Here is a 13,273-nt window from a genome sequence, read left to right as displayed (position 1 = left end):
TGGCCTGGTAAAGGATGCTTGGTAGGAGATTGCTCATTGTATTGTTCAAGGACTTGGCCCTGTGTCTTGAAGGGAGTTTGGTGAAGATGACTGGTATCAGCTGAAATAAATGAAGTATATAAAAGGCTACTAAAATGTGCTCTATTTGCTGTCTCTCTGTACAGGGAATTTCTTGTTCCATCCCCTGCATGGACACCATCAAAAGCAGGAGACCAGGTGAAACAGCTAGCCTTCCTCTACCTTTGATTGGTTTTGTCTACTAGTAGACCTATGTAGGAGCTGACTGTTTAAACCATTGGTTTTCTCCAAGTTCTTCCTGGCTTGCTGACAATTTCCTGAGAGTGAAGTGAATATTTCAGGTTGCACCAAAAATTATCCAGGGCCCAAAGGTGAGGAAGAAAAAGAGCATGCGTCCCTGTGCTAGCGATGGTCAGAAATGGTTCTTATGAGTGTTCAGACCCCTCATGGTGTCTGTTGTCTCCTGCATTTTAGGACTAGAGGGACATAGTATCACTGCCTACCCTTTTTTCAAGTGCTGCAATAGCTTGGGATTGGGGACAAAGTTCTTTCTTTGCCACCATGCAGCTGTTGTGACTCTGAAAAGCTCTTCTTTGCGTGAGTCCTTCTCATTGTCTTTGGCAAATGTTTTGTGGTGGAGCTTAGTTTTGAGCTTTATTAGCTCCCTGGTGGTTTTATAGGGGTTCTCTGAATGTCTTATAGACCTAGTTAGCAGAGATGTTGCTGATGGTAGCCCAGCTGGATGCGAAGAGTAGGTGCAGTCATCTAGAGCCTGTTACGCTTCAAGGCTCCGTCCCACCGGGTAGGAGGTTGAGCTGGTTTCCTTGGGAGACTCTTGCCAGTTATTTGTGCTAGGAGAGAGTAATGTGAGCTGGTCAGTGTCTTGAGGGCAGGACACGTGTGGAGGCTGCTTTGTCATCTCCTGGTGGATAACTGTCATTAAATACAAATTACATGATGGGGGAAACGAACCTCACTCCTCCTCCCCACAGCCATCTGCCTCGGTCTGTGCCTTCCCAGACCTGCTCTGGAGGTGGCTGTCCAGCAGAAAGGTGCTCCAAGAGCAAAGGGCTGGTGCTGGGCAGGGCTGCTGTGCTGGCAGCCCAGGACAAGGGGGTGCTGGCGAGCAGACTGCTCCGTGGCAGCTCCCTGCTTCCCCAGGTGTGGAAGTCCAAGCTTTCAGACTTTGTTTCCCACCCTCCCCCTCCTCCCATTTTCCCCCTCTTCTCCTCTCCTTGCTCTCCCGCTGAGTTGATGCTTTTCCAGGAATGAGCTGTACTGCTGGCCCAGCACATTCCACAGCAGCAGCGCTTTCTTGGCAGGAGCCTTGCTTGCTGTTAAGAAAAAGCAGGACTGACTTGGCGTCCCTCAGCTGAGGGCCAGAAAAGGAAGGCCTGGTCCTACCTTCCTCATGGTGCGTGCAGAGCCTTCATGGACATCATGGCTCTCTCCCTTGGCTGCTGTGTACATGCTAACATCACACAGTCCCCCCGGCAGCCCTTTAGAGCTCTTCACTGTTGTCTTAACTGGTGTGAAGTCGCTGGGCATTGCAAGGGAGGCCATTGCTTTTCTAGCCAGCCTAGAAAGGGGTGAGTGACTTCTGTGGAGAATTACAAGGAGTTCCCTGTGGGGCCCAGACACCTCGTCCATAAGCTTCTTGGTAAGGTGGTGTTGCGCCCTTTGTGTTTTGCTACCAGCAGTAGCTGGGTAAACCCCTTTTCCACCTCTCTGCACAGTCCCTTTCTCTCTGTTGGCGGGAGCTGCTGTGTTGCAGCTCTGCATTGTGGGCTTTTCCTGCTGCCTGTGTCCAGATGGAGCTAAGTGTCACAGCAGACCAAGCCTCCTCCAGTTTGCTTGCCATCTCTCAACATTAATATGAACCATAGCACCTGCATCAGGATTTTACCCTGTCTCATACATACGTCTCTGTTCGGCTCGGCCTCTTTGGGCCTGTTTCCTATCCCACCTTGAATACAAGCCCAGCTTTTGGTCACTGTTATATCTGTGGATTTGTCTTGGTTCCCTGAAGGTCATTTCTGCAGATGTTTAACCTCACATCTTTTTCTTACAATGAGTCCTTGCACTTGTCTTGCATCCTTGTGTTGGGCTGTGCAAGCTCTTGGAATTGTTGAGGAGCTGAAATTGAGCTACCAGGGTGAAGAGCCTGGCTGGGCTTCTGCTAGGAGTTCCCATTTGTCCTGATTTCCAATTCAAAGAGACTGAAGGTGTCACTGAACATTCGAGGGCCTGGAGAACGCTTCCTTTGATGATGCCTCTAAATGTCCTTCTGGGAGTTGGAAGCATGGCTTGGGCAGGGCTGGATTAATTAGTGTGGAGGTGCCTCCTGCAGTCGGAGGACAGGCCTGTTGGGCTTGTTTGCAGAGCAGTGCTGCAGCCAGATGGTCACTCCGGAGATCAAGGCGGGAGGGGCTGCCGGGGCTCTTGGGCTCACTTCGAAATCAAAGTCTGCAGCTTTGCTTTGATAAGTGCTGCTCCTGGGCAGGCCTGTGAGGCCAGGTGGCTCATTCCTAAATGCCATTCCTTTTCCAGTCTTTGGACTAGATGAACAGGAGGTGTGTCCTCTGTCGTCTCCCATCCAGTGGTGCCTGTAGGACTGAGCACAGATCCAGCTGGAGCCAAGCATCTCCTGGACAGGGGGGCTGTGGTTTTCCTGGTGTATGTCCAGTAGAGTGATTGCAAATGCATTGATGAGGCGTTCTTGGGGAAAACAGTTGCCATCTTAGATGTCTGTTCAGCCCCTGCCTGAGTGACCACGGGGGCAAAGCGCAGCAAGCTGTGGGGTGCACGGGGAGGCTGTGGGGCAGCGGTGGTGAGTGCAGTTGAGGGAGGCTGTAGAGATTACAGCCTGAAAACGAAAGAGGCTGTTCCTGTGCTTTTGCTCATGGGCACGATGTCGCCGCTCCTGAGGAGAGCAGGTAGTAGCTTGAAATGGGGTGAGCTGCTCCCTGAGGAATCCTTGTGAAGTTCCCTTGATTTTTTAGGAAAGCAGAGGTGGCCTTTCCTGCTAGAATGCAGAGATGGGTTATTGTTGTGTTAGCAGGACAGCTGGTTTGTGCTTCTTGATTCTTAAAAAAAGACACAAGGTAAAGATAGTGCTCCAAGGGAGCTCATGTTCACACAGGTTGCAGGGACAGATGGGAGGACAGCAGCTCCTCTGGGGAGGAGGGTCTGACAAGAGCTAAACCAACTGCAAATCTGTTTCCCTTTTTACCCTGTGCTACAACATAGAGGAGCACTGGGGAATACCCTGTCTGGGGGCTCGGGAGGGAAATTAAATGGGAGAGCCATGGTCTCTGTTTATACTTGGAGAGCCCTTCTCACCCAAGTGCACCATGCAATTTGTACACTATGTACTCCTCCTCCTTGCACAGGAGGTAAAAATACAGTGAGGAAGACCCGAAGAATGCCCTGGCTTACGGAGACAGACAACTCAAATCCTCTAATCCTGTTTGATGCGTGCTGTTTGCCTGCAAAGCCCAAGGTCTCACTGATACACGTGTGATCGCTGGCGTGTGTATTCTTTCGTTGGGCCTGTAGCCCTTGGGGGGATTGCATCCCCACGGGAAGCACATGTGTCATGTCTGGGCTTAGTCTAACAGGCGACTATTTCTCATTTGAAATCTCAACTCTGTTGGAGAATTGCCCTGTCCAATTTTCTCTTCTGGTGAAACGGATGCAGAGCTCATCGCTGTGGCCCCAGCATTTGATTTTGCAGAAGAGAGGAGGATTTTGCTCTAGAGCTAGGAGATATTCACATTTGGATAGTAACACATGAAAGTGCTTCCTTTTGCTATGCAGCACTATTAATCTATACAATCATTTGGAGACAAGACATCCCTGCCCTAAGGGGTGTGTACTACAGGTCTTGAAAATGAGATCACATTTCTGGTGTGTAAATCCCTGAAGCTTGTGCTATTGGGTAGAAATGTCTCCTGATGTTTTTTGTTTGTTTTTTTTTTTTTTTTCTTCTTCTTTTGCAGGCTGTAGGAGATGGGAGCTGTTAAGGTCAGAGGAGTGACCTACCTAATCTGTGCACTTTTGGGAGGTTGTAATAGAAGATTAAGTTTAACATTGAATTTCTGGGCTTTGCAACATTGGAAAAAATGTTGCTGTTCTGTAAAAGGTCTTTCCTCTTAGTAATTGAAGTAAATGAAGGAAAAGATCTTTCTTTTTTTCATCTGCTCTACTAGCTTTACATCTTTTTAGTGTGAAATTGTCACTGCTCAGTTGTCTTCTCAATCTTTGCACCTCCCCTAGTAACAGACTCCTTTTCATCCTGGCCATCGAGCTAACATGCTTGAGGGGTCCCCTCACCTCCCTTCTTGCTACTGACTTCCCCAATGCCAAATTCAGCTTTTCTGATCACTGCCACGTCCCGTGATTGCTTCTCTCTGAGTATCCGCCCTGTTGCGAGCCCTTAGATAGACAAGGTGGGGAACGGGACCGCCAGAGACAAGCAGCGATCGCTGCTGAGCTCCAGCCTGCGTCTGAGGTTCAAGTCCTGCCAGAGCCTTTGTCCGTGCCTCTTGGATTTCTGCTTTCTCTGGGCTTGCGTTACTCCTTCCAAGTTCTTTGCTGGGACTTTGCTGTGGCTAGCGGGTCCCGCTCAGGAGAGACCAGAGCTGGCTGAAGCTAGAAACTCCCTTGTACCGCAGCCTCGCCCGGGCTGGAGGCCACCAAGGGGAAACGGGGAGGCTGGGAGCACAGCAGCTGCACTGGTAACGTCTGCGCAGCCCGGGGTCTCTGACACGGCGCAGCCGCCTCCGAGGCTTGGGTTTTATGGCCTCCTTTCTCTCCTGTGCGCGCTCTCTTGTTCCCCACCTTCCCTTCATTCCTAGGACGTGACTCTCTGATATAAAATACCCTCTAATTTCCTGAGCCGGGCTGGGACTCCCTGGAGAAGGCAGCGTCTGCCCGCCTGTCCCTCGCCCGCCTCTGCGTCCTTGTTCCAGGCTGCCAGCTGCTCCTGCCGGTGGGGAGCAGGAGGGAAGCTGGGAGCGTGGCATCTTCCCAGGCCATGGGGAGAGGGTCTGCCGGCTCTTCCGGAGAAGCCGGCGGGAGGGTAGGGATGGAGCCAGGGTTGGAGATGGATTTCCTCCGCTTCCCTCCCTGCTGCTGGGGGCTGCCCCTTCCCCTCCCCCAGCTGCATGGGAGCAGATGTGCTGCTTGTGTCAGCCCTGGCAGCCCCCTTTGCACACCCCAGCCGGGCTCCTGCGGCAGCCAGAGCCTTGTCCCCTCCTCCTCCCCCCCCCCCCCCCCCCCCCCCCGGCTTGGCCCCGTGTCGCTGGGGATGGCGGTTGAATCATCCGCCCACTCGGCCTCCCTCCCCTGTAACCCTCCCTCCCTCCTTCCTCCTTCCTCCCTCCCGCAGGTCTCTTTGTTGGAAAATTCAAGGCAGATGAGTGCTGGGGAGCGCTGGGCCTGCGGGCCAGGCGCCGAGCCTGCAAGCTTGGCCGTAGCGTGTCTGCTGGCCCCGGGGACGGGACGGGGGCCGGCGAGCACCCGGTCTGCGGGGCGATTCTCCGTGCAGAGCAGCAGCACCGAGGGGGCTGGACCCACGCTCGCCTGGGCCTGGGCATGGCTCGGGCTGCCTCTCTGTAGAAGGGGGTTTTCCTTGCCACTGTGCCCAGCCCCCGGCAGGGCTTTAAACATGGGAAAATCTGAAACTGGGCAGCCCTGATGGACGGTAAACTAAAAGCTCGTCCCTCTGAAATCAGCCTTGGGCAGATGTTTTCCCTGGGCTGTGGTGGCTCCTGCCAAAAGGAGGGGCTTTTAGAGAACCAAGAGAGCCTGAGTTCCTTCTGGGTCTGCTCTTTCGGGATTCCCGGGTTCAGACCCCATCAGCTGGGGGCTCTTCCCAGCACATTCACAGGATGGTTTTCCCTCCCAGCACATCCACGGGACAGTTTCATCTCATGGCTGCCTCCCTGTGCAACCGTGGAGGAGAAACGTGGCACTGCTCACAGCTCCCCCAGAGGCTGCTTGGTTGGTGGCTTCTGACGTGAACCTGCGGTCTTGTTCGAGTGAGAAGTGTGACTTGAAGAGAGTGGTGAGAGGTGGGGGGAGGAAGGCTACAGCTCAGGGCTGAGGCTGGAGAGGAATGCAGGGCACAAATAGCTGCGACGGTGCAAGGGGTGACAGATGTGAGCAGGACTGCAGAGATATTCCTGCTCGGCATGTGCCCGACTCCAGCACTATCAGTTTTTGCTCTGTAGAGTCTAAATATATAATCCATTGTGCTCTGGCATCTGGGTGATAAATAGTGGTAAATAATGTAGTGGCTGGGGAAGGAGAAAACTGCTCCAGGGTGGAGCTGACCCCTGGGATGTCTGGGGCAGCAGCAGGGTAACAGGAGCGACGAGGGACCTGCTCTCAGGACAGAGAGAGCTTGTTCTCCATCGGGTATGGCAGTTGAGGTGGGTGGGGGGTCTTGGGTGTTGGCTTCCTCTGTCCCCACTGAAAGTGGAATAGTTCATTTGTGCTTATCGGTTGGTCACCTTGACCCTGCAAATATATCACCCTGTCCCTTCACCCACAGGCAGGGCTCTGTGTCCCTGAGCAGGCAGCACGCAGCACTGAAAATTGGCTCTGCCTGAAGTTCTCTCTAGGAATTGGATGAAGTCCAGGCTGCTGGCGACAGTATAAATGGATGCTAGTGCAGCCAGGCCAGGGTGCATGTGTGTGTATGTGTGTGCACTTGGAAGTGAGGTGATGACAACTTGCCTGCATTGGAAAGAGTTGGCGTGGGCACCAAAGGGGATGGGTCCTGGGAAAGACTGCCTGTTTGACACTCATCCTGGGCTGCAGGGGCTTTGGGCAGAGGCTGGCACAGGGCATGCTGAAGAAGTATTAAGCCAGCAGGGTTTTAATCCATCCTCACTGCTCCTTTCCTGCTTTTTCCTGCTTCTCCATCTGTGCAAGAGGAATTAACGCGCATCCTGGGAGTGGATTAGACTGCTCAAACCGTGACCTCTTCATCTGTGCCTTCTGGGGATGGGTAGCAGTTGTCCAGTCCCTTTGCTGGCTCTCCAGTTTGGGCAAGGATCGTGAGTGCCAGCTGCCAGCAAAAACGTGGCAATATGCTGCCTTTCACCCCGTGGGACAGCCCTTTGCTGAGCGTGCGTGACACTGGAGCAACCAGCACGGCTGGCAGGGTGGAGCGAGCCTGCTCCCCGGGTTTTGGTCTTCCAGCACTGTTCATTTGCCTTCTGCTGATGCCTTGCGATGTTGGCGAGCCTTGCCGTCCTATTTTCAGTGACGGCTTGGGCAGCTGTTGGCGCACCAGCAAGCACAGCCGTGAGCCCAGAGTACCTGTTTCTCTGAGCCCCAACGTGCTGCAACTCGATGGCAGTGCCTGGACTGCATGGCAGTCTGGGGCAATGGGTCACAGCTCTGCGTCCCATTCTTGCATCCTCTTCGATTCTCCGTGAGTTGGGGACTGGCTTGGGGACCCTTCAGAGCTGTTGATGGGATCCCACCTCTGTGTACTTTGTTACTTATAAGCTACTTCTTTTTAATACATAATTTCCCTTGGTTTCACATTTGTGCTTTTGTTCTTTTTCTGTTGGATCCTTCTCCCTCCTCAACAATTTATTCACAGTTTTTAGTTACTACATTACTTTTTAAGCACAATATATGTCAAGCTACCTTAGATATAGCTTGGAAAGGGAAATAATATCACAGACTACTTGTAAGATGTCTTTGTATTAAATTAGAGTGCTTAAAATATTGTCATTGAGTAGAAAAGACAATGAGCTTGTTAAAGCCTATTTTGCCATTAAATTTGATTTATCAAAGATGATATTAATTTAATCTGGTGAATTTACAAGTTGTTTTGATTACTTTTTCCACAGTGACTCGGCATTTAAGTGCCCAGTGATATTTAAAATAGAAAGAATAAATTTTCTCTCCAAAGAAAACTCATGGTTTTACTGTTGGGGGGAAAAAAAATTATCAGTGCTCCCTCCACTATGAAGACTGATAATAACGTAGCTGTTTGTGTAATGTGGGAACATGACATTGTGGCACAACTATAAAGCTTGAAGTGATGTTGAAATATTATGTACATAATTAAAAAGCAACAGTAACATTTGGGAGGCAGCTTGTTTAATGTATTTCACTTTCATCTATTAGAAATCTCTGGCATAGGTTGTGATTCTTTCAGATCATTATAAAGATGTTTAAATTATGTATTTCTTTAGAAATAAGCGAACTGGTGGAAATATGCATCTGAATTTTTTTTTTTTTCACTGATTAAAATGTGAATTGGGGGATAAAACAGCTGGATGTACACAGGAGAGCCTGTTCTGCCCTTGTCTTCTCCCCTCCAGTGTGCCAGTCATGGCTGTGAGCATAGGAAGCTGTAGCCTGGGAGCAGGAGGGAGCTGCCGGTGCTTTCCCTGCCCCATTCCCAAGCCTGGGCTGCCTGTTGTTGGGTGCAAACTCCTGCCTGGGAAAGCCTCTTTTTCCTCTGAAGTCCTGGACCCAGCTCTGACTGCCTCCTCTCCCCTCTGCAGGGTGGTGAAAGAAGAGATCTCAGATGACAATGCCAAGCTTCCCTGCTTCAACGGCCGGGTGGTGTCGTGGGTAAGCAAGCGCCTTGCTTCGGTATCTTGCTGCCTGTTTCTGCCCTCTCTGAAAACCACCATTTGGTTGCATAGTGCCAACTAAGGCACGGGGACTGCTCTGTACTATCGGCGTGCTGATTGCTAACGAAGCTGATGAGCTGGATTACCATGCTCCAGTCCCTCAGCTGGAGAGGGGGCTGTGTGGTGCTGGGTCCCCCATGCTGGGGAAGATGCGGGATGCCTCTGTGGAGAGCTCGCGGTAACTGATGCCTGGCAGAGGTGGTGGTCCCGGCCTGTCCGCAGTGTAACCCATGTGCCCCTACGGCAGGGTCAGCTTTCCAAGGGAAGTCCCGCTCCGGTGACTGGCGCAAAGGGCTTAAGTGACTTTAGTGCTGGTGAAGTGGACTGGATTTGACTGCCCTGAAGACTAAAGGTACTGCCTGGGCAGCTGCAGGACAAGCTTCTCCCGCCATGCCGTGCCATGCACATGCTCTGTCCCCTGCCCGCATGCCTGCATCTGCCCCCAAGGGGACCCTCTATTTGTGGGGGGAGAGGGTATTCAGTCTCCATAGCCCGTCATCCCTATTTCCCCTCTGCTGAGCTGCAGTTTGTGCTGATGGGGGTGCGTGGATCTACATCAGGAGCAGAACCAAGACCCAAGTGCCTTTTTCCAGAGGCCACCAAATAGCACCTGAACAGTGAAAATCCTCAGCAAATCAGGCTAGGTGGGACCTAATGCTTCTTCTATCCCTGCACCAAACAGCTAGGCCTCAGCTGAGGGGCCATGAAGCGACTGTGTTTTGGAAGGAAGGGTGGGGGTGACAGGACCGGTCGGGTGCCCTGCTGCCAGACTGCCTCCTGCTGGGATGTTGGCCAGGGGAGCAGCACACAGGCTGGGGTCCTGCCTGCGCCCCGCACTGCACCGGGAGGAGAGGGTGCACTGGGTTCCCACACAAAGAGCGGATGGCCGGACGCCTGCCGTCCTCCCTCTAGCGGTTAGCTAGGCCCTCTAGAAAACAGCCTGTCCGGCTCTTGGCCACCATCCCTGCTGCTGCTGCATCTGCCCTGAGACATCTCCCCACCACTCCCTTTCCAGCTGCCTTTTGTTTTCACCTGCTCTATGGGGAGTCCCAGAGTCTCTGAACCCTTTCCGTTGCTCTTTTTTTTTACCTGGTGTACTTTTCCTTGTGGTCCACGCATCCACGCAGCTGCTGGCTTTCCTTTTAGGGCCTCTCTGGTTGCTCAGTGTGAGTGGCACGGATCTGGTGCAGCTCTGTCTGGTGTGACCAGGGCATCGTGCTGCTGCTCTGGCGTGCTGGCTCCTTGTGGAGAACTTGTGCCTGGAGTTAGCACTGCTACCAGCCCTTGTGCACGAAGGGTGACGGCAATCTCAGAGACCTTTATGCACAGCTGATGATCCCTTTTTCTATCTCTGCTGAGAGTCTTCTTGTCCATGGGTGGTTTGGGGGCTTGGGGGGGAGCACTTGCTTTGCTGCTTCTGCCAGACAGGCTGGGATGAGGCTATTTTAGGAACTTGGTACTAATTTTAGCTAGAGGGAAAGACGGGGGCTTGGATCCAAATGAATATTTCCTGAGAGTGCAAGAGGCAGGAAAAGTGCAGGGTGGTTATCAAAACCTTCCCTGGAGGACATCCCAGCCCCGGGAGTGATAGAGGAAGGCAGCATCAGTCCCCCTGCTCTGGAACACCCCCTCTCCTTTCCTTCTCACTGCTGTTTGACAGCTGCCTGTGGCTAGTTCCCTCTGTCCAGATATATTCGCCTGGTTTTGCCTCGAGATCTTCAGGCATAGAGCGTTATAAGACTTTTCCCTAGGCAATGCTGGCCACTTCCAGCATCTCTTCTCCCCTGTGCTCCCGGGCAGTGGCTGCCAGAGCAGGGATGTGGCCCTCAGGGAGTGGGATGTGTCCTGGGAAGACAAGTCACCAGGAAGGTGCCTGGAGCAGAGCCCAACATGTGCCTGGGGCTTATTGGAGGGAGGGAAGCTGAGCTGAGTGTGAGACAAGAGCTGGTTAGACAGTTGTGAGAGCAGGAGCCATTGGGCTTGTCCTGGGGCTTGTGGGACAGGCTCTGCAGCTTTTGACGCCCCAGGGTGTTCTCTGCCCTGTCTGCTGTCTTGGCTGTGGCTTTTTTGGGGCTGCTCTGTCTTCCTTGCCCTGGCTGTATCCCTGTCTCTGTTCCCAGTGCCTCCCTGGCAGCAGACCTCTGTCCCCCTGCCCTAATGATGATCTGTGGGGCCCATCGCCCGCTTCATCATGGTTTCCCCAGTTCTTGAAGGTGGGCAGGGCACAGCTCTGTGTTTCATCAGTGATGCTGGGAAGCGCTCAAGACCTGTGTAAACAGGCTGTGCCTCCAGCACCTGGGTTGGCATCTGCTCCTGCCTCCATGCAGATGTGGTCCCTTCACCAGCAAGCAGCAGAGCTGCTGCTGCATTTACATTAGTCATTATGGTTTAGGCAGCAGCTATCAGCTCCTTTCCAGCCCATGTTTCATGATCCTTCTGTCCTGACCCACAGTGGGGCATACCTCACCTCTGTTAGATCAGACCTCTCCTGTGACGGCTGATGGCTTGGCAGTTGGTTCAAGTACACAAGCTGAGGCTTGACCCATCCTGGTCTCCTCACCTCCCTGGACTGGCTCCAGGCTGACCCACAGCCTGTTTTGTCTGGGGCGGATCAAGGCACTGGGCCCTGCGGTTGCTCCCTGACACTGGGAGAGAGCCAACCCCCCTGCTTGCCCATGCCATGCAGGGGACAGGGACGGGGCAGACATGAAAAGCACAGAAGGTCCTTAAGAAGGAAATTGATCTTCCCTTGCTTGCGAGCTGTAGCCTGTCCCTGGGAACTTGCTCCCTGGCCAAGGCGGGGCTCCTTTCTGGACCGTGTCACCTCTGCTCTGGGGGTCCCTGAATGTCTCTTGCAAGGAGAAGGCTTTTTGTTGCTTTCATGCCCAGCCCTATTGGGATTAGCCAGGCTCAGTGCAGCTTGAAAGCAGGGAGAGCGCAAACCTGCATAGGGAGCAATGTTGGGGAAATGACTTTCCATTGAGCTCATTTGAGCTACCCTCTGTTTCATCCCACTAGCGAGCCTGTTCCTTCCAGGAGACGCTCCACCTCATTCCCTGAGCCCTAAAATTGGTGGTTTATCTTAGAGCCAGAGGCACAGATGTAGGTGTGCCTGGGCTGCCCCAAAGCATGGATGGTATAAAGAGTTCCCGGGGTTTGACCCTTTCTTGAATTTCTGTTCTGGGGAAACTGTTGAGCCTCCCAGAGGTTGGCTGGAGGTTATGCCCAAGCCAATTAGCTGGGCCCAACCTGAAAGTTTGCAAAGTATGTGTGGAAGCCAGAAAAAGAGCATGTTGGAGTCTATTTCAGAGCCAGCCTCAGCTGTGAGCTCTGTTACCCTCAGCTCCCGTGGGCTGGGAAGGTGGAATTCCTGCTGGGTCCCACAGCTTGAAGGCAAAGGTGTAGAGACTGGTAAAATTGAGAAAAGGAATGACTGGTAGCTGCCTCTTCTGGTGCAAGAAGAACTAGGGGAATCCACTCCTTGCTACAGGACATGTGCTAAAGGTTACCTGAGTGTAAAAACTGTGCGGCATGGGTGTGCAGATGATGTCAGAGTCTCCAAGCAGGGCTGTCAGCCACCCCGACTTCACCACTGGGTCAGGAATTCCTGAGCCACAAATAGCCGGTGTCTGGGAAGGCGTTGAGGGGGAATGTTGCTACATGCTTGGCCTGTTCCATACCCGCTCCTGGGCATCTGCTGTTGTCCACCGTCAGAGATGAGATCCCGGGCCAGGCAGGCTTTTGGCCAGCTCGTTTGGCCACTCTTCTAAACGTTTTCCTAGTATCTCAGCAATTTCATTCTCTGTCTCTTGTCCCTCCAGCTGGTGTCTGCAGAGGGTTCCCATTCAGATGCTGGCTCAGTCTGTGCTGATAACCAAACAGAGCTGCCGCCCTCCATGGAGCGCACGGGAGGAATTGGAGACTCCAGGCCCCCTTCTTTCCAGTAAGTTACCTGGAAACCTATCCTGTTTTCCAAGGGACCCACAGTGATTTTGTTGTAAATCCAGACCAGGGGCTGGGACACTCCCATCCAAATTGGCAGGGATCACAGCCAGCCAGAGGGGAGGAGGATGGGGCTGGGAGCAGATTCTAAGTGGAGCTGCATTATTGAGCAAGCAAGGGCATGCTGAAAATAGTGCAGGGAAGTTGGCAAAGAGCTGGTGCAGCTTCCCCCAGTTCTTTGCCATGCTCTCATAGATGTGCTATGGTTGTTCCCCACCACCTCTGCTCCTTTCCCTCAAGAAGGTGGTAGCTGATGGCAGGAGGCTTGTGCTGGCCAGTGCAGAGGTAGAGAGCATGCTTAAGTCATTCCCTGTTGGACATATTTGTTCCTTTTGTCTCATTACAGCCCTAACACCGGGGGTAGTCGGGAAAACTTGGACAATGAGACAGAGACAGACTCGGTGGTGTCATCGCAAAGGGAACGACCTCGTCGGAAAGATGGGCCTGAGCATGGTGAGCATTGGTAACATGGCAAGAGCTCTGCAAGGCATGGCTGGGGCACAGTGGGAGCACCAGCTCTAGATGTGGGGCAGCTCTGTCTGCTCTGCAGAACCTTCCCAGCTCAGAAGGGCTGTTCAGTGGTC

General features: G+C 52.9%; 1 protein-coding gene across 7 annotated transcripts in view; it reads left to right on the top strand.

Moving 5' to 3' along the window:
- Nucleotides 1-13,273, top strand: part of DVL3 (dishevelled segment polarity protein 3) — a 33,655-nt gene that overhangs the window by 12,068 nt on the left and 8,314 nt on the right. For 6 of the 7 annotated variants that reach the window (XM_030028770.2, XM_030028768.2, XM_030028772.2 and 3 more), the window contains exons 2-4: nt 8,556-8,625; nt 12,509-12,630; nt 13,036-13,142. In XM_030028770.2, the coding sequence (XP_029884630.1) occupies nt 8,556-8,625; nt 12,509-12,630; nt 13,036-13,142 (299 nt within the window). Of the gene's footprint in view, nt 1-8,555; nt 8,626-8,934; nt 9,040-12,508; nt 12,631-13,035; nt 13,143-13,273 lie in introns of those variants that run through there. The other variant, XM_030028777.2, reaches the window with a different exon arrangement.

This window comes from Aquila chrysaetos, chromosome 10 (genome assembly GCF_900496995.4).
Source record: "Aquila chrysaetos chrysaetos chromosome 10, bAquChr1.4, whole genome shotgun sequence".
Classification (NCBI taxonomy): domain Eukaryota; kingdom Metazoa; phylum Chordata; class Aves; order Accipitriformes; family Accipitridae; genus Aquila; species Aquila chrysaetos.
Note: the sequence above shows the minus strand (reverse complement) of the source record. Positions and strands in the feature narration are given on the sequence as shown.